Genomic DNA, 24,633 nt, shown 5'->3' with positions numbered 1-24,633 from the left:
TTGTTTGATATCGACATGATGGCATCACATCATCACACACAATTTACTGCAGATGTCAGCTGACCCGTGGTGCAAATCGGTTCCCAAAAAGTGCTCTACTGGACTGAGATCTTGTGACTTCGGAGCCCATTTGAGTACACTGAACTCCCTGTCACAGTCTAAAAACACTTTTAAATGATTTGAGCTTCATGACATGGTGAGTCAACCTTCTGGAAGCAGTCATCAGAAGGTGTGTTTTCACTCTGAAATAAGTGATCAGACTGTGGGTTTAAATGATGGCCAACTGATACCAGCTGATACTGAGGGCCCCTTCTGCTTCAAAGTTCAACACATTGAACATTCAGACGTGCTCTTCTGCATACCTTAGTTGTAACATGTGGTTGTTTGAGTTACTGTTGCCTTCCTATCAGCTGGAAGCACTCCAGCTATTGTCCTCTGACATTAATGAGACATTTTCACCCACAGAAGTGCTGCTCACTGAAATATTTTCACTTTTTCTGTAAAACCCTCTGCAAATCCGGTTGTGCTTATAACTGGTAAATTGGTGCCATAAAGTAATTGTGCAGCTGGTGGTGATCCAAAAGACTAATGCACTGGGGTTACACAGTAAAAGTAACCTCCCAGGCCTTACAGGTAATGCTGCAGGAGTGTATAAAGCATGGTGGTAAAAGCAGAGCAGAGTTGGGGCTTAAATGCTTCACTAAGAAGCTTACCATTCCCTCTCTGTCCCTCACTGACAATCCTCTTCACTAGAAAACATCCACTTAGATCTCCAGAGACAAGCAGCTGCTCTACAGAGGGGAAAAAGTATTTTGTAAGGTAAGATTTATTGTTATTTGTTGATATGGCAGCTATCTGTGTGGACTGACTGGAAGCTGGTGTTTTAGATGTTTGACTCTGCAGTTTAGATAAAATCATCAAAGACAGTGTTGGGTATTTAAATGTATCCAAATGATTAAGACACTTGATACAAAAGATCATATGAGGACAACTTAAACAGAAAGTTGATATGTGATTACATCACACATCAAAGGACAGTAAGAAGTTCAAATGAAAACTAACTTTTTTGAGTTTGTGTGCAAACTTCTCAATGCAATCTACCAATATGACACTATGCTGTTCTATATATACATTATTTACTCATTATATGAGTTATACTGTCATGGAAAGCCAATGACATGAAATGATAATTCATTATAAATGAGGGAAACTGTTTGAGTTTCAGTTTAAATGTATATAATTGTGTAGGGAAGCGATAAAATGTTGATCCATATTTTGGATGACCATATTTAGTTCAGATTTGGAAGTCCTTTATCATGCACTGCTGTGAACTCGGTGTTGCTGGATGTGTGTGGTTCCCAGAATAGCTTCTCTCCTCAGAGGAGGATCAGGCTGGAGTAGATTACCAGCTGCTTATCTTCTGTACAGCTCCACACACACAAACGCAAAACAAGACAAGTGGTCAGAGCTGAGAAAAGAAACCAGAAGAGCCACAAAGAAAACCCTCCAACATGTAATCCTGATGATTAAAGTCATCTTTATGTGTGTGTCTTGTGGGTTTCTGCAGGTGTGCTGGTGATCCTCTGCAGCCATGTGTGACCAGACTTTCGTGGCGGCCACTTTTGGCCCCTGCGACAGCTGCAGTAAACCGAGTCCTCTGATGAACATCTACGTTAAGAACGAGGCCACCAACTACTGCTCCCTCTGTGTGGAAATGGTAATGTTCTCCTTTCATTTTCATCGCTACACCTCCCCTCAAAAATCAAACAAAAGGCAGCATTATGCTAATGAATACCATTGTGAATGATTGCAATGAGTGTGTACTGCTGTTTACCTGAAATACAACAGAGCATGCACCACTTATGATTGTTGTGGCAGTCTCGAATTATTCATTACCATTATATAAAAACAGCCCGAGTCCATGTTCATAACATAATCATTCATTATTGGCTCATGCGATGCATACCAATTAACAAGATGTAGCCTAATTTAAAAGCTGATACTGCATTTATGTAAGTAATCTTATGATTGTGCAACAAATTTATACCTAAGCAGTCAACATTTTCTAACAGAAGGTTGTTGTTTTTAGAGAAAAGGTCTTCGCCCTTCAGGGCCGGCAAATAGCCTTTAAGCTAATCAACCATGTCTATTAAATTTATTAAATTGAACATAAGCATAGATGTCATGTGTAGCCCTTGTGAAAAAAAAGTCCTCTGTCCCTGATTTAAAAGCTTTATACTTGAGCAGCTACCACCTAACAATTCACATGATGAGACGTCTGTTTCTCCAATACTGGCAAAAAATGCCCGGAGTGTTCCTAACTCACCAATCGAGGGATAATATGGACAGCTTGGTATGCTCAACAGTGCTGCAGGATGTTTTTGTCACTAATGTTCGTTGCCTCCAGCATCACTAACATGAATGCTACAACCTTGCATATCTGAAGGCAGATATTCTGCTACTCCCCTTTAAATGTAAAAAAATGTGTGAGTCAAGTATTATCTGCATTTAGGGAACACATAAATATTGTTTAGCTCTGTTTGAGCTTGGTAGCTTGCTCCATTTTATTAATTTAGTTGCCTCATTCTGCAGATGAACTGGAGATTTTTTGTTTGTTAAATATCGAAACAATTTTATTACTTTGAAATTATTCACTTTACAGAGCTAAATGCCAGTGTTCGTAGTTTTGACAGGTGGAAATCAGGTTAGCTCACCTGTCCAAGTTACTGTACTTCCATGCTGGAAAGAAATGCTACTATTCTAATATGTATTTTAATTTTATCACAATATTAAAGCTGTAGTAGCAGATGGGTGTAAACAAATTATTTGCACTTGTCTGTAAAACAATTTCCTTGCTGTTTTTTAAAAAATATATATTTCTTCCTGTGGCTTAGTGTTAGGGTTAGTGGTAAAATCAGGACGTGCTTCTACATGTGAGGTACATCTTTAGTTTGAAGACACTCACACTTTGTGCAGCATGTGTTTAACTAATGACCCATCGCTCATCAGCACCTTTTGACATGTACACACACACACACACACACACACACACACACACACACACACACACACACACACACACAGGAAGTGGCTCTCAGCTCACTTGACACCAGTGTCCCCTGTGATCATCTCCAAACAAGGACAGAAATACACTTCCTAACATGTACTTTACATAATATTAACATATCTGCTTCAATTAAACAAACAATAGATCTGTAACAAAGGATCAAACTGCCTACTTTGATTCTATTGAGGTTTGATGTAATGATTATGTTAAATAACATTTGAATGGCCAGTGTGGGAAAAATTGTCAATTTTATTTGATATTCACTTGCAGAAAAGGACACACAAACATGTTAATCACTATCAACATGGCACAGTATTGAAACTGCAGCATGTTTAGACATGCTGTATCATCACCTGCTAGGTAATTCATCAAGCTTTATGTGTCCTGCTGCTGTTGTTAAATGAATGTATAGGTGCTACCGCTATGGGTTTAAACTTAGTAAAATAAATAAAAACAATGATTAAATTCATTTAAGTGGTAGTGCACAATCATCACCACCACTCATTAAATTCTACTAAAAAAGCTATTAACAGAATGTGAAGAAACAGCTGCTCTGAGCTCAAGTCATAGAAATCTCTTTATTGTGCTGAAGAGACATCAGGCAAAGTTAAACAAGGGCTGGGCTATACTTTCATGTAATACCATTTATTACCTAAAGATGGCGCAGGAAACAAACTGACCAGTAATAATTTTACCCATTTAACCTTTTATTTAAAAGCAGCCTGAAAGATGACGTCTCCAGAGAGAATATGATAAACAAACTAAAAGAAATATAAAACTTTTTTTAGCATCAGTAAGAGCGAAGCGAACCACTGAGCCATGTGTCAGGGTGCGGGGCGGCAATATGGTAAAGGGTTACCTAGGCAACCAGAGCCTGGAATCTCCAGTAGTGGCAAAGTGATGCAAGAAGAGCGACTCACTTCCAGCACTGGTGCTGAGAAGTGTAGAAGAAAAATAAGAGCTGTAACTGTTTTACTTTGTTCTTTGTTTTACTGTGAAAGCTTTGTTTGTCTGCACACAGGTTAACGTAAATGGGAGTGTATAAGCAGTGACCCTTTGCATGTGCCTCAAGGCGAGCAGAGCAGCTCTGGTTTATGCATCTTGCATCTTTGTTTAGGTCAATCTGGCTTCACTCTGTTAGACTCCAGCCAGCATGCATGCGTGAGAATCAAGCTTTAAATATTGAATCATTTCTTTGTTCGTGGCCACTCGTTTGCAGACTGTCTTACCTTCTGTGATGAGTTGGTCCCTCTGCAGACATTTCAGTAAATAACATATAAGACATATAGAGGCTCACAATTTTATTTCTTTCAATTTTCCACCACAAAAAATAACAAATAAAGTATAGCAACATTTTCTAAGATTGTGGTGGTTTTTAATTTTATTTTTTATAAGCAGGCGCTTGGATAGATTTACAATAGCAGTTTATATAGTCACAATTATGTATAATATACTTCGAATTTTTTAGATATGTTAATGTGAATTTAGACAGTCCTTCAATCGGACTGTCTAAATTAACTTTAATTAACATTTTCCAGAAAAAAACTGATGAAAAACTAAAAACTCAAAATAGGATTTAGACCTACCTTTTCAGAATTGTCCCACAAACTTAAACTGAAGATTGTCAGCTTTCTCATATATAATGCCTCATCATTATTTAAACATCTTAATATTTTCTCATATAAATTTTCTTGCATAAATTTTTATGTTAAATAACAACGCGTTTTGAAAGCAGCTGTCATGCCATAACTGGAATATGGGAATAAGACAAAAGGTGGAGACTGAGGAGCTCCCGGTGAACAGCGGTGCAGGGAGCAGAGAGGGGGAGGAGGCTGAGCAGAGCAGCGGAGTGCAGCACGCGCAACAGCATCACAGTCGCGCTCGAGGACTATTTAAACAAACCTCTAACCGCCAACCACCCGCTTCTCCCAATTCTCCCTTGTTTCCCGCTCCCTTCCTCCCTCTGCTCTCCTCTTTTCTCTGCTCTCGAAGATGGCTTGTCAGGGGCTCCAAAAAGGGGAAACCCTGGAGTCACTGAAGAGGGAGAGCGAGACTCTGAAGAAGAAGCTGGAGGAGGAGCGAAACAAGCTGAACGACGTGGAGTGTAAGTGATGAATTAAACAAACAGCAAAACGAGCTTCAAGCACTCTGCTTCTCGTTTTCTAATGAAACATTTTCTTATCTGCTTAAAATATGCAGCTGCCAGCTGTTGGACTTGTCTCTGAAATTTTACATGGGGTGGCAAAGGAGAGGTTTTGTGCAGGGGCGTTTCCAGGATTTGTTATTTTAATTGAGGGGCAAAGCATGGGAACCTTAAAAAAAGAGGGGGGGGGGGGGGGGATATTTGATCATGAATAAGTCTGGTATAGAAAACACTGGAAATATACGGCTGTTAGTTAAAAGTGCTGGGGAATGAAAAACTTTATTTGGCAGATCAGAATTATTAATGTTTTTTTGTCACTTGAATGTTACAACTGCCTTTATATATAATAATCATAATAATTTAGGGCTACAGTCTATGAAGCTGACATGCAGAGGCAACAGTGCGCCTGCAAGGACAAACTCTTTAGCGTTATGCCCACTAATGCTGTAATTTACTGGCAGAGCTAGCAATGATCTAATAACAAGCATATTTGAACTACAAAAACATTACATGACAGCAGTTTTGAAAGCCAAGTTTACTAAATATCTATCTGATAAAAGCATCGCCTATCGACAGTGATGTTCACTGGCAGAGTGAGAGCATCAGATCATTGATATTTAATAACAGGCTAATGTGCATTTAAGTGAAATGTACAACAACAGAGCATTAGCAGTTGAGAAATATAAAAAATATCTTTATCTTTTTTTAGATAAAGATTATTTTGATTATGAAATTGTTAGAAAAAACAGCAAAATGCACAGATTTCTACATTCATAAAAACCACTTGTTTTGCTAATGTTTTCACTTCCTTTTCACTGGTAAATTGTGCGTGCGTGCGTGTGTGTGTGTGTGTGTGTGCGCGTGTGTTTTACACCTCAGTGCACCAGGTGGCAGAGAAGGTTGAGGTGCTGAGTGCTCTCTCCATAAAGACCAGACGTGTACTGAAGGGTCACGGGAACAAGGTGCTGTGTATGGACTGGTGCAAAGACAAGCGACGCATGGTCAGCTCATCACAGGTATGCACCTGCTCACACACACACACATACATCCATACACAAGATGTAGTATCTAAAGATAAATATTGTGTTGTTTCTATGACACAACAGTGTGTCTGTTATTCTGTGTTGGCCTATTTGTTTTTGTGCGTTTATTTTTCCATTAAAAGACTTCATTTCTCTATCCTAGGACGGAAAAGTGATCGTCTGGGATGCATTCACTCTTAATAAGGTGTGTAAACCTTTATGTGGCGTTTTTGTATGTGTAAGAATTCCTTGAACTTTTAGTGCATTTTTTATTATTCTTGCAAAATTACAAAAAAAACTATGAATTTCATGTCTATGAAATTTGGGAACTTGGAAACATCATGTGCTTTTCCTCTCCTTGCAAATTTCTGGAAAGGAAAAGAGGAACATTTTACGTCAGGGGCTTGCAAAATATGACAATCTGCTGCTGTGAATCTTTCACGCTTCAGTCCAAATTCATCTCAAGTTGCAGCAAAAATTACATTACAGGAACCTTGTCCCAAGTTTAAAAATAACAAGTTTAATTTTTTGAGTAAATATAACATATAATGCATACTGTTACAGCACCATTAGTGCTCTTGCATTAATGCTAATGCTCATGTTTTCAGTCTACCTTAATAATTTCCCTCAACATAAAAAAGATCAGAATCAATCTCCGTCTGTTATGTAAGTCTGAGTGATTTTTCTCTTCCTCTGAATGCTCAGATGCATGTTCCATCACCATATGTGCTGGTGTTGAGGGTGTGAGTGGGCCATCCTATATCCTCAAAGAGAGAGAAAGAGGACTTGACACGACTATATGGAAATATGAATTCAAATATTATCTATCCATCTGTCCCCCATAATCACTCAGTGTATGTGTCCGGCCTTAAATGATAGCCAGGATTCAGCTTTTCTAGCCGTTATGCCTCGTGACGAGGAGGCATAAGTACACTGAATTTAATCCTCATTAATACACACCACATCCAGATTAAACCACAGCTGTGCACAAGCTGCCTTGCTTGTTTTTATGTTAAAAAAGAAGATATGTGTTTTTTTTAACCATAATAACCATTTTTTTTCTTTGCGTATGTGTGTTTATTACGTTCTCTGTTGCCCACAGGAGCATGGAGTTCCCCTGCCGTGCACGTGGGTGCTGGCGTGTGCTTATGCCCCCTCGGGCTGTGCTATAGCATGCGGGTAGGGGGAAAGATCTTTGTGTTTAATCATGAATGGTTATCGGTGACTACTTTGTCGCTGTAACTGGGGTGAAACCCATTACTGAACATTTGCTTTCTCCCAAAGTGGCCTGGATAACAAGTGCTCAGTCATCCCGTTGTCTCTGGACAAAAATGAGAACTTGGCTGCGAAGAAGAAGTCGGTTGCTATGCACACCAACTATGTGTCAGGCTGCTCCTTCACCAACTCTGACATGCAGGTGAGCGGCGCATCAGCTGGTGGAGCTTTTAGGGGATGTGGTCCTCCAGGCTTCTCAAATAGCCAGTAGAAGTACATGGTAGCATATTCAATGCAGCCAACGAGTGCAACAAGGATTTTTCTTTACTTTGAGCCATGATAGCGAGAAAAGCTTTTGTAGCACTGCTAAATATAAAGAAAAAACATGGCATAATTACCCGATCAAGCTGCTCATCGTATGAATGTTTCCCTTCCACCTCCATCCCTCCTTCATTACATCTAATCAGTCTTGTTTTTTCAAGGAATAGTGACGGTTATCTTCTTCATTTTTCTTTTAAATACTGGCTTCCATATGTTGAAAGTTAGGGGTCTTTTCTGTACAGGTAGGGAGAGGAAGAGAATCAAAAAGGGAACATGAAGGAGACGACCTGAAATATCTGGCATTAATAATTTACTTCACTTTGGCCCTCGGTGAGGCACAGGAACACAGTGGGAGTGGAGGTAAAATGAGGGCAGGGAAGGAGAGGAGAAAGGAGATGGGTGGCAGGGATGAGGAGGGGCCGGAAAGAGACGAGGGGGGGGGGGAAGGTATGATCCTCTCTCATGGGTGTATTAATAGACGCTGAGTGGCTTTTATCTAAAGAAGAGTGGAGCACAGTGACTTGAGGGCAGAACATTTAACACAAAAATACACACATGCATGTCGTCTTCCTGTCTGTCGTCTTTTTTCTCCCTTCAACACACTGTCACGCATGCCAGTCTTTATATTTTTTAAGTTCCCGTATATTTTACTGCAGCAGTGTGTAGGAGACTCAATTGAGCAGCTTTAAAATCCCTTAAAGTCTAGATTACATGCTTTGATCGTGTAGTATTTGTGTATATCCGTGTGTTAGCTCAGGTTTTCAGCTGGTGCTGTTGTGTGGTTTCACTGAGTAATAACGAACCAACCATGGAAGTTTTAAGGTCAGGCTGGTGGTGCGTAAAGTGATGCAAAGGCTCTCCGTCAGATCGCTGAGATTTCCATCTGTGTGTGGGAGTAATTGTGGCTTACTGATAATTATATTCGTGTTGAAACTGGAGTTACCGCTTGGTGCAGGCAGGATGTGTGGTGTTTTTTGTGCCTGGGGTCATCCAGCAGGAGCTCTCTAATCCACCAGCCGGCAGGGACCTCAGATGTCTGCATGTGTCTCTAAGTGCCCGTAATCTGTTTTCATTAGAGGATTTGTTGACATTTTGTCTGCTTCTTTGTATTCAGATACATAGTAAGAGTTTTTGTAACAGAGAGGATGTACTCTTCTTCCCCACGTTGCCTGTTTGTATCATATGCAACTCACTTCATGTATTCTGATGACGGTTTCTCGATATTTTGTTTTGTTTTTAATTTTATTTCATTCATGTATTTATTTTTTTAGGTTTTTATTATTAATGTCCTTTTAATGTTTATGTAAAGCCTTTTGATTTGTCTTGTGCATGAACTGTGCTATAGAAAAAAAACCTGCCTTGACTAATAAATAGGCAAAGGTTCCTCTTTAGGTCAGATTTCCTGGCAAATTAACTGACAACCCCTCAGAGCAATCCATCTATAAAAGCAGAATAAAACAAGCCGAACGCTTAATTTTTAAAAAAGTACTTTATTTGACCATAATTGCGTAATGATTAGGAGCACACTATCTAGTGTATTATCTGTTTCATTTCTACGTAATTGAACTGAGAAATGAAACCAAGCAGCTAAAAATACTTTTAAAGAAGGAGGAAAAAAACCCAGCAAAGATAAAACCACTAATCATATGTCTGTGTGGGTGTTTAGGGTAAAGAAACCTTCACTTCTCTGAATTAATCAAGTGCTAGAGTTAACAGTCATGTGAAAATGGACGCCTCATGATTCAGTAGTTTTTAGAACCACATTTCGCAGCAAAAAAAAAAATCAAAAATAATCAAGGTGCTGCAAGGACAGCACCTTGATTATTTTATTTTTCAGCCATTCTGCTGTAGATTCGCTGGTGTGCTTGGGATCATTGTTCTGTTGTGTATCCCAGTTTCAACCAAAAAATAGGCTTTCCAAACTATTTTAATATTTCTAAGCTTCCTTTTTGTTTAGTTTCTATGGTCTGGGTTTCACTAGCTTCAAGGTTCTCGATTGGGCAAAGATATTTAAAAACATTTCCCTAAAAATCATTTCTAACCTCAATCAGATATTGGAACGTGCCTTTGTGACGTTTCATGCCATGATTACTTCAATCTGCTTCTCCGAGTTTTTACAGGAACTCCCCAATGCTGTGGAAAGGACTGTATTTATTTCTGACTGCTAACATTTAGTTATATTTCAGTGTTTTATAATATTACACATCAACAATCAGAGCTTTGTGTATAGTTAGAACAGGATGGAAAAAACACACTGACGATGGTGTCATATTTTGGTGTTAAAATTATACTAGCATGTAAAAATACACAATTGTACTACACAATTCACTGAAATATACCTTTGGGTTAAAAAAATTGTTTTGTAAAATGGCAATTGTCTAAATTATTTAGTTCTGCAGTTTGTGCTTTTAGTTGAAGTTTCCATAAAATATGATTGGGTCATAAATGATGCTTATCATTTTAGCTGCTAAAGTAGTTGGGTTGCTTAAGGGTTAAACAAACAGGCATGAGTGATAAAAAGTGTTGTATATATAAAGAAGATGCATGGCCTTGCTCTTATATTCATGTATCTCTGTACATTTGTGTCTGCTAGCTCCTGACCTCCAGTGGCGATGGCACATGTGCATTGTGGGATGTGGAGAGCGGGCAGCTGCTGCAGAGTTTCCACGGTCACACAGCTGATGTCCTGTCCCTGGACCTCGCCCCATCTGAGACTGGAAACACTTTTGTCTCTGGGGTGAGAGCGAAAGAGAGAGAGAGAAATATTCTGTGGATTGGTTTGAGATTTATGTGGTCTTCTTCAGGGGAAACCCTGTAATTCACTTCTTTGTGTTTGGTTTTCATTGAACTATGATGAAGAAACTGGGATTTTACTGGAGAACAACAATATTTTCTTTGTGCGCCTGTGTGTGTCTGTTTATCTGTATGTGTGTGTTTGTGTTGTCAGGGCTGTGATATGAAGGCCAATGTGTGGGACATGCGCTCTGGACAGAACATTCAATCTTTCGAGAGCCACGAGTCTGACATCAACTGCGTGAAGTGGGTCCTACTCTTTTAAAAAGCTTAAGTGAATCACAGTTTCTTGATTTTACAAATGAAAAATGGATCATTTCTTTGACAGACATTAAAAAGCTGTAGCCAAAGGGAGCAAATTGAATAAATCAAAATCCATGAAGAGCAAAACCACATACAGTATGTTCACACATTGAGTGAAGACAGCTGCTGCCTTTTGATGTTGAGAGAAAAACAATTCAACAAAAATAAATATAATAGTTTTAATTTATTTCTGAGACATTATTTTTACATTTTTGTATTTTCTTATAGATATTTTTTGAGTGTGTGAACAAAAGGAGAGTATTGAGAAACCAACACATTTTTCATTTAGAAGACTTGTTTGTGTTCTTGTGTTGGTCATACAGACTGAGCTCTGTGATGCAGATCATGCACCAAAATAATTTACTTACTTCAAAAGAAAAGCTTAAATTAAAAACAGAATCTGTCAATTTCCTCTTCAATGGAAAATACATCATTACCGCATCATTTCTAAACCTGCTTTTGTCTATTTGTGCATAGGTACTACCCCAGTGGAGATGCATTTGCATCTGCCTCTGATGATGCGACGGTGAGTCCTGTCATGTAACCTGCTCATCTGTTTGTTTCGATGAGCTCATGTCACTCTGTGCCATCAGTGATACAATACGATAAATGACTGTCTCAGTTCCTGCGTGGAGCAGTAATATTGAGTCACAGAGCTCCCTCTGATTTATTTTTGGAACATTATTAAGCTTTATTGTGAACTCTGTGATTCGCTTTTTCTTATCAAGGCATTTATAACAACATTAATAGTTTTATTTATTAGAAAGGTGCTTTAAAAGCAACGCTACAGAATAGATACATTAAGAGTACAAAACAAGATAAAACTGAGTATAAGCTTAACCTTAAGGATGACATTAAAATAGAAGTAAAAAAACAGAAACATACCAAATGCAGAAAATCAATACAGAACTATCAATAAGAGACTAAAAGCAATGACAACAAAAGACATTGAGATGTTATTGCACTAAAATATTGTACTTTAGTTTGTTTGTTTTTTTCAGTCTCGACACCATGTAGTACTCAAGCCAGACACCTAGAGTTTTAAAAAGCACATTAGTTATTAATAGCTTTATTACCCATAATAAGGTATTTTTAGGGAAAAAATGTGTAGGTCAGTTTTAAAGTGCATAGTTAACTGTTATTAAATACATTTTTAAAAATGTGGTAATATCATTAAAGTAACAAAAAAAAAAACATACAAATCCTGTAAGGATTGTTTGTGATCTTATTATCAGCACTTATTTAGACTTATTAAGATGTAAAATTGTTATTATCGATTAATTACCTTAGTATAAAGACTTATTGTCATCAGTAAAATTCTTTCTAAAACAAACTGGGACTCAAGCTGGGACTGGGATGAAATGATTCCTCCTTAAACCTGGAAAGCGTGAGAGACTTCATGTTTATGGAAGAAAGCAGGACTGCACTGATACTCTGACCTGTGGTTCAAAGCTTACACCTGGATAAAATTGTACAACTACATTAGGTTTTATATTAGCAGACAAGTGGCTGAGACGAAAGGAAAAAGCCATTGATGGGAGAAATTTTCCTTCAGTGCTTTCTGGCAGAAAAACCTTAAAGCAGGAAGACTTTAAGACGTCAGGCGAGATAATATAAAGTGCAACGAGGTCACAATAAAGAGCAGATTGTCCCAGATTAATGGATCCATTTCCCTTGGGAGACTGGAGTTATTGTCTCTGAACAATAGTCGTTGTTGAGATTGTTTTTTTTAAACTTAGGTGACTTATTTTCCAATTTCGAATTTCCTTTTTTTTCATCTTTAAGTTGCATTTTGAGGGAGTTTTTTTTTTGAGACGAAGAAGGTCCTTTTACAAACATTAAACATGTGTTACATTTTTACTAACAGTTGTCCCATGTACATGTACAGACATGTGTAGTCTGTGTCATGAGACATGTTTAGTTTTATGCTACCTCTCAGGTTGGATTTAGGTTAAGTGTTCATTATTTTTCCTGTCTCCCTGTAATTTGATTGGTCACATTAATTAGGGCGTGGCAGAAACAACGGCAACATCAGTTTAGCTCTAAAAGCAACCTCAGCCTCGTTGCTGTGATTTACTCTGATAATCTGCACTGTAGGCCATTTACCGGAATAACCACCTTGGTATGTTTTTACATACTGGTTGTTTCTATGTTTTCTGGTTTTCCAAAGTGCCGTTTCTATGACTTGAGAGCTGACCGTGAAGTGGCAGTCTACCAGAAGGACAGCATCATATTTGGCGCTTCCACCTGTGACTTCTCTCTGAGCGGTGAGGAGTCAGTCAAACACTCTTTAAATTGCTGTAACAAATGTGTTCAGTACGTTTTGGCTCAAGAAAGCTTGAGAACGCTTTGGTTCTCTGTTCTGTCTCAAATTTAGATTCAAAAGGAATTTCACCTTATAATTTGTGAGTGTCTGCTTCCCTGGTTTTCCCACTTCCTTTTCATCTATGTCTCCACCATATCTTTCTCTTTCTTCCACCCTCAGGCCGTCTGCTCTTTGCTGGTTATAATGACTACGCTATCAATGTATGGGATGTTTTGAAGGGGACTCGTGCCACCATATTGTTTGGTCACGAGAACCGTGTTAGCAGAGTGAGAGTGTCACCTGATGGCACAGCGCTCTGTTCAGCTTCCTGGGATAGCACTTTACGGGTGAGCTGGAGTTTCTCAACAGGATCAAATTATATTTTTGTTTTGGGTAAACAGTAGGCTTGTTTTGGAATTTACTGTGGCTTTTTAATTTAAAAATATACTTCATGTTCCGTTAGTGAATGAGTCATTTTATAAATTCACTAGCCACTTTATTAGGCACACCTTGCTAATACTGGATTGGACATTCATTTGCTCTCAGAACTTCTTCAATTCTTTGTGAGATGATTAGAGCTTTGTAACATGGTGTGTTATCCTGCTAGAAGTAACCATCAAAAGATGGGTACACTGTAGTTATAAAGAGATGGACATAGTCAGCAAGAAAACTCAGGTTAAGTTGTGGTGCTTAAATGATATTCAGTTGATAGCGAGGGACACAAAATGTGCCAAGAAAATATCCTAAACACTGTCACACCATCACCAGCAACCTGAACTGTTGAAACGAGTCAGGATGGATCCGTGGTTTCATGTTATTTATGCTAAATTCTGATCGCACCATCTAACAGAAATTAAGACTCATCAAACCAGGCAACATTTTTCCAAGTTTGGTCACCCTTTGTGAATTGTAGCCTCAGTTGCCGGTCCTTAGATGACAGGAGCATTCTCTGTGGTCCTCGGTAGCCCATCTGCTTCAAGGCTCATCATATTTGCACTCAAAGATACTCTTTTTCAAGTTATTATTTGAGTTAGTGTTAACTTCCTATCAGCTGGAAGTAGTCTGACCATTCTCCTCTGACCTATCAACAAGGGATTTTCACCCAGAAAACCGCTGATCACCGGATATTTTCTCTTCTGGACCTTTCTCAGTAAACAATTGATATGATTCTGTGGAAAGTCCCAATAAATCAGCAGTTTCTGAAATACTCAGACTTAAACCATCTTTCTTCCCCATTCAAGTGCTTGGTCAAAGCATGTCTACATGCCTAAATGTTGCTGCCAGGTGATTGGCCGATTAGATATATGTGTTAACAAGTAGTTGAATGGGTATCTAATAAAGTGGCTGGTTAATTTATTTTTTTTTTAATGTAGCTACTGACATAAAAATTTATGTTTTTAACTCTGCACTTCTGTCTCATGCAGGTTTGGGCCTAGAGTTTTTATCGTGGTAGTTTCCAACAAAGGTATCTACATTTGATGGCCAATAATCCCAAAGCCCAGCCTGAAATATTAGCACTATTTCAGGTGTGTATTGAAGAAACCTTCAGTCAGCCAAGCCCTCAGATGTCTCTGAATGAAAATATTCAATAATATCTATAAAGTGGATATTTGTTTAAGCAGAAGTTGGTATTCCCAGTCTTTGTTATTGTTACCCTGATGACTGATGCTAAATAAATATGTTATTTTTTAACATAGTGTGAAATATGTATTCCTGTAAAGAGCCAAATAACCTTTAGAAATCATCTGCATGATCAAACTTGTGTGTCATACTGCAAACAATATTACCGATTGTCATGTAAATAATGCCCACTGTCACTTTTCTTAAGAAGCTGTAGTTGCACATGCTGTTAAATGTGTTGTGTATATTGTCTCTACTTTTTTGGTATTTTGCTGTAGCTGATGTCATGATTAAACACAAGAAAAGAAATTTGAATAGAACCTCAGTTTTCTTATTTCAAAATGCATATTTTATTGTGGGGAAAATACAAATTTTCATGTAGGCTACAGCCACTTCTACCCTGGCCCCTACTTGACACACAGGATACTATATATATCCTTTTAATGCACTCATGTCTAACCACACTCTGAAGATGCAAATGCAAAAGCATATAAGGTTGACCTGATATGGCTTAACAAAGCATACAGCAGCATGTAAAGACTTTTGTAAATCCCCTCATTTTAACTGATTGTGCCTCTCAAGCTGCATTCAACTTCAGCCTCCCGGCATTCAGGATGACCTAGATTCGGTTCCAGTGGCTGAAATTTGCATTTCTTCTGTTCTGGGAAGGGGAGAGATGTAAATAAGCGGAGATCTCACAAATCTTTTATTGCAAGGTTATAATTGGTGAAATCACTGAAGCCTTTAAATCCCCAAGTATGATTTTTTTTGGGAAAGTTAGTAGAGAGAAAATGAGAAGGAAGTAGACAGAAGAAAATGCGGTCTTCTTTGGTTCCATTTAGTGGCACTAGGGGGCGTTTACACTGTATCCCAGCAGAAAGAGGGTAGTGCAGCAATGAAAAGCTCAGTAAAACGTTTTTGTTGGCTTTTTTTTTTTTTTGCTTTTTGTTTCTTCTTTTTTTTTTTAATATAAATTAATGAATGATTTCATAACAGTTCCTGAAAGAAAAAGATATTGGTTCCCTGTGCTAAAGATCAGGACAGGGTTTTGTTTGAATTCTCAAACCTTGTTGGACCATTTCAGTCGGGTACTTGTTATCACAATTATTCCTACTCACATACCATGCCAGATTGCTTTATAGTACACAATCTGTTTGAATGCACTGATTTATATTGTCTGTTTTATTTACCTTATTTTATTTTTTTCCACATACCAGACATTTTATGATTGTCTGACAATCAGTTAACAGGCACTGAGCTTGTTGAATTACGTAACTGATCCACAGTAAACATAAAACTGTCTGGCTCTGCAGAGGATATGGAGATAAAAAAAAGATTCGACACTTGACTTTGTTTGTGAATAAGGTGACCATATATCAAAAAAGTAAATGGGAAGCAAAACGTATGCTAGAGGGGAGGTCAAAGCAGGACATTACTAATGCTGACAGGATGTTTGAAATTTTAACATAGTGCTAAATCTTATCTTTAGTGTCATACAAACTGCAAAAACAGCTGGAAAATAACACAAGCTACTGACTAAAAATGTGAAAGCTGTAGTTTTAGCCTAGCACATCTACCCTTTTTAAACAACTCCATCTAAACTGCAACGCTTTTATATCTGGATTTGACCAAAATAAACACCAAAGAATATAATGAACACAGAACAAAACAAATGTTAACCATCTCACCAAAAAAGATACACTAACTTTAGTTACTTTAACTTTAAGTTACTGGTTTGGTATTGGTATGTGAAAGCCAAATATATATTTTATTTTGAATGTAACATTCCTGACTCCCTTGCTAAGTAAAACAATAAGCACACATGGAAGCTTTTTTATGGTCTTATATGAGAGTCTTTGTAAAGTTGGGTTTCCTTTCTTATTGGAATCCCAGTTAAAACTGTTAAGTTAAATTTTCATCTGGTGGTTTGTTTGTTTTTTTTTATTATCGAGGCATTTCTAGATTCACACATCTCTTCCTGTTTCTGATATTTGATTTTCATGGACTATGACGATGAAGGGTGAACAATGGTTCTCTGTATGGTAGGGAAACAAATGCTGTAATGCAGGAAGCATGTGCAAAGGTCCACGATGACGTAAAGTGTACATAATTTTAGAAGGAAAAAAAAAGAACTTTTACGTCAGAACGATAACGTTTAAACAGCATTTTGTAACAGTGACATTATTCCCCTGAAGGAAGCAAACATATTGTTTCCATATAAAATCGCCCTGTGGTAATCTCCTGTGCTTATTAGGAGGGCTCAAATTCTGAGAAATATCAAATGAATCAAAAAGCCCCAAATTTTTATCCATCCCTCCAAGTTTATGCATCAAAGCCTTGCATGGCTTCATTAAATAGCCTAAGAGACAAAGAATAAGCTGATTCTGAGGGCGTCAGGTGGGAGACGCTCACTGACTTTTCATGTCATGACCCTCTACTGTTTGTTCAGTCTCTGACCTCAAAGCATTGTTGATGCCGTTCTTACACGTCTCTGTTTTTTCTAAACAAAGGTCAAAGGTCGGCCACCCTATCCACATCATCACTTTATGTATCTAGCGACATGTTTACCACAATGCCACTAAGTCCAGTCAGTACAGCGGGGGGGTGGTATTTCTGCTGTAGGAAGGGCAGCATCCAACTTTAATAACATAACAGCTGCATCACTGTGTTTCTGTGACATCGACCTTCTCCGAAAGCCACTAACTTTGCATTTCAGATGATTGAACTTATGTCATAGAAAACATGCACTCTGGGGATTAGGTTGCTCTGTTTTACGTGTGTTTTTTTCACTTTCGTTGCTAGCCTGCATTCAGATTGTCATAAATTTATAGTGGGAATCACCCAGGGGGAAACACCAGTGTAGACAGAGAAAGGCCATGATGTAGGGAAGGTGAAACGGAGATTGAAGGACAAGCATACAACGGGTATTACCATGAAGTGAAAGTCCCTAAAATTAACACTGAGTTTATCATCATAGTGATTATATGCATATCCTCTGTATGTTTCACTTCCTCATGCTGTTCATGGATTTGGAACGAGTAACAGATGTCACTGTTTAGTGGCGAAAAAGAAATGTCCATAAACCGCAAGTTTGCTTTCTGAGCCGTGGGAAATGTTAACAATTAACTTAATTAATCCTTGCTATCAAAATTACACCTGTAGATTTACCTGGACTTTTTAAGCCAAAAGACAAACCAAGCTAAGGAAAATGAGTTTTGTGGCCTCTGTGTCATCACAGTTTATGATATCCTGGGATTTTTAATGACAGCATAATGAGGGGGTTTGACTAACAGGCAACATTGACTTTTTTTTTAATGACGGGGACTGCAGCTTCCACGTTTTATGTCAACAAGGGTCCAAAAAGTCCAATGAGACTCGTAACTTCAATTTCATAGGATTTCAGAAATATTATAATATTTTATTTGGTGGAGAGCAGGATTTACCAACTCCTGTTTTCAACCACTTCAGGAGGCAGAGGACTGAGTGATGCAGAAAGGAATTTTCACAGAATTCTTGAAGGAAAGAAAGACTTCCTGCTGTCAGCAGATGAGATGGAGGAGCTCCAGACATTAGAGCAGGAAGGTGAAAGCTCAGAGGACATACCAATTTTTAAAGAGCCTGTGCAGGGATGTCCATTGTTTTTTTTAGACACAATATACGACATCCACCGTCCATTGCATCTAAGAAGCAATCTGTAAGCTATAGGGCGTACACACTGAAGAAAGAACAATATAACATCCTCGACTTCACCAAAAAGTAAAATTGTTAATTTTTTTACTTGCTGATCTCTCTGATAGACATTAAATCCCCTCTGTTAAGTCCCTGCTAGTAAATGATTTAATAATTGAAAGCTACAAGTCAGAAGTCCTGGACTCCCTGAAAATCCATACACTTGATAACCAAATTGCATGTTAAGTATAACAGTTAAAATAAACTATGAATCCACTTTTTTGCTTTTTTTTTTTTTAAATTTTGTTGACATGTCTTTTACAATTATTAAGTGATATTTTAATCATCAATATACTTTAACAGAAGTCCACAAGTGTTGTGGGATATAACTTGCAGTATATAATTACTGTTCTCTAATGAAACCTATCTAGTTGGGAAACGGAAGAGAAAAAACTTGGAAAAAGGAAGTGACATAAGTCATGTGCTAGTGGCAGTTCTCTGAGGTCAGTTCTCTTTGGCATAGTTTGTAATACTTGGTGTCCAGAAGACATTAAATTCAGTTTCCTTCCTTTATTTATATAACTACACTTATTTATTTACTTTCAGCTCAACCTTTCTCTGAGAAAACACCAAGACTTACTGATCGCACTGATTTGTAACACTGCTATCTACACACCCTGTTACCATGCACATAAAACAAGTATTATACACTTGTGTAAATTATGATAAATAATGCTAGATTATATATCTATTCATCCATGTTAATTTGTGCTAGCTTGTTTTCAAACGTTGATATAAAACAAGTTTTATCTAAAACTGAGTATTCAGTATGATGGTAACTTCCTTTAAATTAACGGTCAAGATTATATTAAACTATATTTTTAAACTCTACTTTATAAGGTTCTGTAGTATGGCATCTCAAAAAAATGTCACTTTGATGGTTTATTATTTGAGTTTCTTAACGGACAGCAGAAAATGTTAAAACATAGGGTTAATTAAAAAACAAACAAACAACATTTGAAAGCCTAAATTGTCCCCGAATTGTAGAATGATCCTTTTATGTTCTGATCATGTCAAGTGTTTTCTCGTCTGGTAAAACACAACACCAAACAAGTTAACCATCCAGTTTTGTTTTGTTTTTACAATAACTTTCTACATTGTATCCATGGTCTCCATTTGTGGCAATGTAAATTTAAAAAATACCTAGGCACAAAGACATCTTTCATGACAACTACTTAACGTAAAACAATGATTTATGGATTATTTGTCACCATTTTTTGTACCATACCAAACCATGACCACACTTCCGCTGGTTATTCCGTGGCGGTGGTGTCTTCTTTCCACAGTCCACACGACGTTCCCAGCACAAAAATCATGTCGAGAGGCGGAGTCACGCATTCTGCATCAGCTGAAGGGAAGACTCAACTGTACCGACGCTCTCCTTCCGCCGTCTGTATGTGCAGAGAGCAGTCTGATATCGCTGGGAGGGTGAGTCTTTGTTTAATATATTTAAGAAAAACGTGTTTATTTTGCTAATTTGTGTCTTGTTAGAGAGCTACAGGAAAATGTCCACACTGGAGTGTCTTTTTTTGGTCGGTTTAAACCGGCTTTTACTGCGTAGACGTGGCTGTCGTAGCTGAGCTCGCTCTCCGTTCGCGAGCGCTCCTTTGTGTCCTCCATTGCTCTGGTGACAGATCAACGATTACTCAGCGAAGCTAAAGCCAACAACCCGGCCGACGGCTAGCTGCTACAGTAAACGGTCACGTAAAGTGACCCCACTCCCAAACTACAATCTGTTTGATCTGCGTGTCCGTTCGTTACTCTTTAAGTGGAGATAGCTGTGCGTCTTCAGCATCGCTGTGGCTTCCGTTAACAGAAAGCTAAAGCTAAACCGCAGCACAGCCTACGGAAATACTCTGCTAACACCACAGTTTCTCTTTGCCTGCGTTTAACGACACCTGACGCGGAAACCGAAGCCGACTCACAGGTCATAGTGTTTGACTTTTACGCATTTTTATGTCGAGAATGGAAAAACCCTTACGTTAGGTTGGCCGGTGTTAATATGAAAACAGCTGCGGGTGCAAAAGCAAAGCTGATGAAACTAGTTTGAAAGACCGTCTGTTGTTAATCACACGATTGAGGTAGCTGGAGGCGAAAGCTAAAGGATTTTGCCTTCATAATTTTATATTTAGGTTTTATACAGAGGCTGTAATCAGTTAAGATGACTCTGGGAGATGTCAGCAGCCAGTATTCATTATTTATATGACATCAGTTCAGAGCTAAAAGGCTTTAAAACCGTTTAGTTACTGTAGTACAGAGAGGGAATACAGTACAAAGAAGACAGTTTGGTAATTTGACCATGTCATCGTGGTTGTTTGAATCATTTTACCATATTTTTTGGTAGCTTTTATACACATTTTTTTAAAAGGAAAAAATGATCGTGTTTGTTTCCCTTTGCCAGAAGGTGAGTGTTAGCACCTTGTTTTAAATGCCGGGAAAAACCAGTGTCACATTTTCACTTTTCAAATGAAGAAGGTACTTTCAGTTGCTTCCATATTTCTCAAGGGAGTTGCCACAGCATGGCAGATCAGATGCCCTTCCTGATATAACCCTCCCAGTTATCCAGGGTTGGGATAACCGTGAGGCTTTGTAGTTGTTAATTATACAGAACCAAACACACAGTTTAGGAAGCAGTCGGCAGATTTACTGATGATAAAACCAGATCATCAGCATTTGTTCTTCATAGTAGTTCAGTGTCTTGATTGGCAAGTTCCTTAAGCTCGTCTTCTTTTCCCCTCACTTGTAGAAAATGAAATTCTGTGGGCTGTGGAAAGAGACCCTGGTTTTGGCCGAGGACTACCTGTCCTTTTGCTGCACGAGTCCACATCAAGCCCCTCCACCTCCCAGCGAATCAGCCGCTGCCATGAGGCGTCTAGGCTGGGACATCGAAAGACAGCACCAAGCTCGCTTCGACAACCTCGCTCAGACCTTCCTGGTGCAGTGTGGACCGGACCACTGCCTCAGCCTCAGAAAGGTGATGAAGGAGCTGGTTGGAGATGGACACTTGAACTGGGGGAGGGTTGTTTCTCTTTTCGCCTTTACTGGAGTGCTGGCCAGAAAGATCCTGGAGCAGAAGCCGGGGCTGGACCCTCGTCAACAGCAGGAACTGGGACAGGAGCCCATGAGCTGCAGAAGGCTGGCAGAGACCATAGCTGATTACCTGGGAGAAGAGAAGAAAGACTGGCTGTTGGATAATGATGGATGGGTAGGTGTTCCCTGAAACTGAGTCAACACAAAAACTGAAGATATGGGAGGCTTTGATTATGTCAAGAGCAAAACAGTGGATTCAAAGTGGTAGTTGTCTGGGGGATTTTTGTGTTTTGTTTTTCTTTGAATTACTGTCACTGGAAATCACCAGTCTGATAGATTGATCTGTTGTTTAGGTTTATGCCATAAGATACAACCAGGGACAAATCTCTTAGATTCTTTCTTGTTTATTACTTTGTTTGGCATCACAATGAGTGTTGAGACTACTGTGATTCTGGGAATTACAAAGTAATTGTAGACAACATGCTGGGGAATTTATGCTAAAACAACAAGATCTCAATAATGGTGGTAGGTAAAGTTTGTCTCGCCAAGAAATCTAAAAGATTTTAAAGTGGAGAAAAAGAGTAATTAAGGCAACTTAGAAGGATTAGACTTGGAGGAAAATTAAAAAAAAAAAAAAAAAGAAAAATATAAAACATGTTCCAGTAGCAGAAGGTTAGGGTGATCACAGATGATGACTTAGCAGGGTTAAACCTGCTGGGAGGCTGCTTATTTACTGGAAAAACGTGAACTATAATGCCCTCTGGCTGAGTCCCAAAAGCCTCAACTGAACATCAGATGCTGGCTTTTATGAATGGGCTTACCCAACACACACCCACACACACACACCCCTCCTTTCTTTGGCTGGCAGCTGGTTTCAACAGACACAGCCAGATGGACTTTTTGTAGTAACAGTCAAAGCTTGTGTGTGTGTTGAGTTTGGCTTTAGCTGTATTGAAAGTTAGCGTGGTATGACTAGAAAAACAAGCAGCTGTCGGGCAGCGAGAACACCTGGAGCTGAGAGCAGGTGCACTCGCTGGTCAGAATGTATGTCTTCAGTCTGAAAACACGATGGAGAGATGGAAAAATTCAAATTCCAACATACTACTTCTGTTGTTGTACATTTATTTGAGTTTTATACACAAAGATGTACTGATATCAGCCCAAACAATTAAGATGACTTCTACTGATGGCAGTAGCCAATATTTATCATTGTTTATGCCTAAATTTGTTCATAATTAACATAATAGGAATTTAGGGTCGACATTGATACTTAGGCAAAAACAAATCAGCCAATAGATTAAAAATACATTTATTTTATACATTTTTTTTATGTCCTCTTTGCTCCTGGGGAAACAAACAAACAAAAATGAATCGATTTTGAAGACTTTGGCCTTGGCCAACATTTAGCCAGAACAAAATTGATGCAGCTGGTAAATTTTGTGTCACAAACATCACAAAGCCTCCTGATTCAAGTTGTTCTAGTTTTCACACCTAGTTTTAGTTTTAATGTACCATAACAATCATCATAAAACATTAACAAATGAAATGATGTCGATGGTATTAAAGTTGGATGTCTGACCAGTAAACCAGTGACACGGACGTGCTTTTAAACCCGCATTATGAACATGGAGTTCATTTTGTAAATTTGGGTAATTAAATCCAGGTGTGCTCAATGGTGTGTGGTTTGGCAGACAGATCTGCACCCTGTTTGTTGTGTCTGCTTTAAAAACATAATGATGAAAACACTCAGCTCGAGGCTTCAGTTTAGGTTTGTTTATATAGCGACAAATCACAACAGCAGTTCCTTTGTACTGTCTGGTAAAGACCCAGCAGTATTGCTCATAACAAGACTTAACAAACCAATTGTTTACAGCGTGGTGGCTACCTCCATCTTTTATATACAGTCTTTGTGTGTGTGTGTGAGGGGGGGGGTACAGAGGTGTAGCTGCTTTCTCTAAAACAGTGCATTGGGGGGATAACTGGAAGCAGCACTCGTAATAATACTGAACATGTTGTTTCTGTTTGTCTTCTTGTAGGAAGGCTTCTGTAAGTTCTCCCGCAGTGCCAGAGAAGTGAGCCAGGACTCATCCATGAAGAAAGCGCTGTTTGCTGCCGCCGGTGTCGGCCTTGCTGGGCTTACCTTCCTCTTGGTGCGCTAGCTGGCATTCTCCACACTTGATGCATCCACATATTTTAAAATTCGGCACGATTTCGTAAACGTTGGACAACGTCCGGCGACCACTCTGCAAAAAAGGGCCCTCTGTAGTGAAAGAACGTTATTTCACGATGTTACGGTAATGTTTGCACAGTCTCGGAGCCCCTTAAAACTGACATTCGTCGCTTGCCCCTAAAGATTGTAAAACCAATTTGAATGCCTTTGGAAATGTTGCAGTGAGTGAGATCAGTTTACATATCCTGGCTGATTTTTTTTTTTTTCTTTTTTCTTTTCTTTTTCTTGCAGTGAAGGTAAAAAGCTTCAGATTTTGATTTCATGATCCTCTGCCCCTCTTTTTTTATGGTATAGAGGCATTCCAGAGTAAAATGTAAAATTTAATATATTGTATTTATATGAAACCAGTACACTGCAGTCTGCCGTTTGTCCTGAATTCATATGAACTGTATAATTTTTGCAAGATCAGCAACGCTGTTCTGTACTCCCATGCAACGGTGCTAGATAAAACATTTCTTTGTCAACTTACCAAAAAGCAGGGACCATTCTGAATACAAATAGATTACTCCTGGGAAAAAAATAAAATTCCTCCAAATTATATTTTTACATTGTTTCTAATTTATTTTGCTTTTTTAAATAAAAGTGTTTATTAAATGTTGTCATGTTTTATTTTTTTCCTCCCCTGAATGTCTGTGCCGGAGGTCAGGAGCGTGACAGGGAAATGTAAATGACAGTCCCTCCTTTCATGTGCAGACACATTTTCATAAATAAGATATATCCTGCCGTCTCTCCTGTGCTCCTCCACTGGTGGACGCTCAAACTCAAATCCTGTTGTGCTGCACTAAAAAATGTTTTAGTGCAGCACTGAATAAAGAGAAATTAAAAAAACAACATTTTAGTAAAGTGACTACTCTC

General features: G+C 38.5%; 2 protein-coding genes across 3 annotated transcripts; both read left to right on the top strand.

The window, feature by feature from the left end:
* Positions 1-683: 683 nt before the first annotated feature.
* On the top strand, positions 684-15,104 carry gnb5b (guanine nucleotide binding protein (G protein), beta 5b). Its single transcript, XM_026172573.2, has 13 exons — positions 684-819; positions 1,568-1,717; positions 5,060-5,171; positions 6,090-6,226; positions 6,396-6,437; positions 7,335-7,411; positions 7,517-7,649; positions 10,362-10,505; positions 10,716-10,807; positions 11,342-11,390; positions 13,035-13,131; positions 13,350-13,516; positions 14,594-15,104. Exons 2-13 carry the CDS (start codon positions 1,592-1,594, stop codon positions 14,603-14,605), a joined length of 1,188 nt encoding a protein of 395 aa, XP_026028358.1. The 5' UTR covers positions 684-819; positions 1,568-1,591; the 3' UTR covers positions 14,606-15,104.
* Positions 15,105-19,773: 4,669 nt separating this feature from the next.
* bcl2l10 (BCL2 like 10) lies at positions 19,774-24,376 on the top strand. 2 transcript variants are annotated; one of them, XM_026172587.2, is made up of 3 exons: positions 19,774-19,946; positions 21,265-21,723; positions 23,585-24,376. In XM_026172587.2, the coding sequence occupies exons 1-3, from the start codon at positions 19,833-19,835 to the stop codon at positions 23,705-23,707; spliced, it is 696 nt and encodes a 231-aa protein (XP_026028372.1). In that variant the 5' UTR covers positions 19,774-19,832; the 3' UTR covers positions 23,708-24,376. The 2 variants fall into 2 exon arrangements, with proteins under 2 accessions (XP_026028372.1, XP_026028381.1); XM_026172596.2 differs by lacking the exon at positions 19,774-19,946 and adding an exon at positions 20,424-20,445.
* Positions 24,377-24,633: the final 257 nt, after the last annotated feature.

The sequence above is a fragment of the Astatotilapia calliptera genome, chromosome 1, assembly GCF_964374335.1.
Source record: "Astatotilapia calliptera chromosome 1, fAstCal68.1, whole genome shotgun sequence".
Taxonomy (NCBI): domain Eukaryota; kingdom Metazoa; phylum Chordata; class Actinopteri; order Cichliformes; family Cichlidae; genus Astatotilapia; species Astatotilapia calliptera.
This window is presented reverse-complemented; position numbering and strand designations above follow the sequence as displayed.

Coding starts and splice junctions, on each gene's coding strand:
- gnb5b (XM_026172573.2), top strand. CDS start 1,592: ATGTGTGACCAGACTTTCGTGGCGGCCACTTTTGGCCCCTGCGACAGC. Junction 6,438..7,334: donor ATGCATTCACTCTTAATAAG/GTGTGTAAACCT, acceptor TGTTGCCCACAG/GAGCATGGAGTTCCCCTGCC. Junction 7,650..10,361: donor TCACCAACTCTGACATGCAG/GTGAGCGGCGCA, acceptor TGTGTCTGCTAG/CTCCTGACCTCCAGTGGCGA.
- bcl2l10 (XM_026172587.2), top strand. CDS start 19,833: ATGTCGAGAGGCGGAGTCACGCATTCTGCATCAGCTGAAGGGAAGACT. Junction 19,947..21,264: donor AGTCTGATATCGCTGGGAGG/GTGAGTCTTTGT, acceptor CCTCACTTGTAG/AAAATGAAATTCTGTGGGCT. Junction 21,724..23,584: donor TGTTGGATAATGATGGATGG/GTAGGTGTTCCC, acceptor GTCTTCTTGTAG/GAAGGCTTCTGTAAGTTCTC.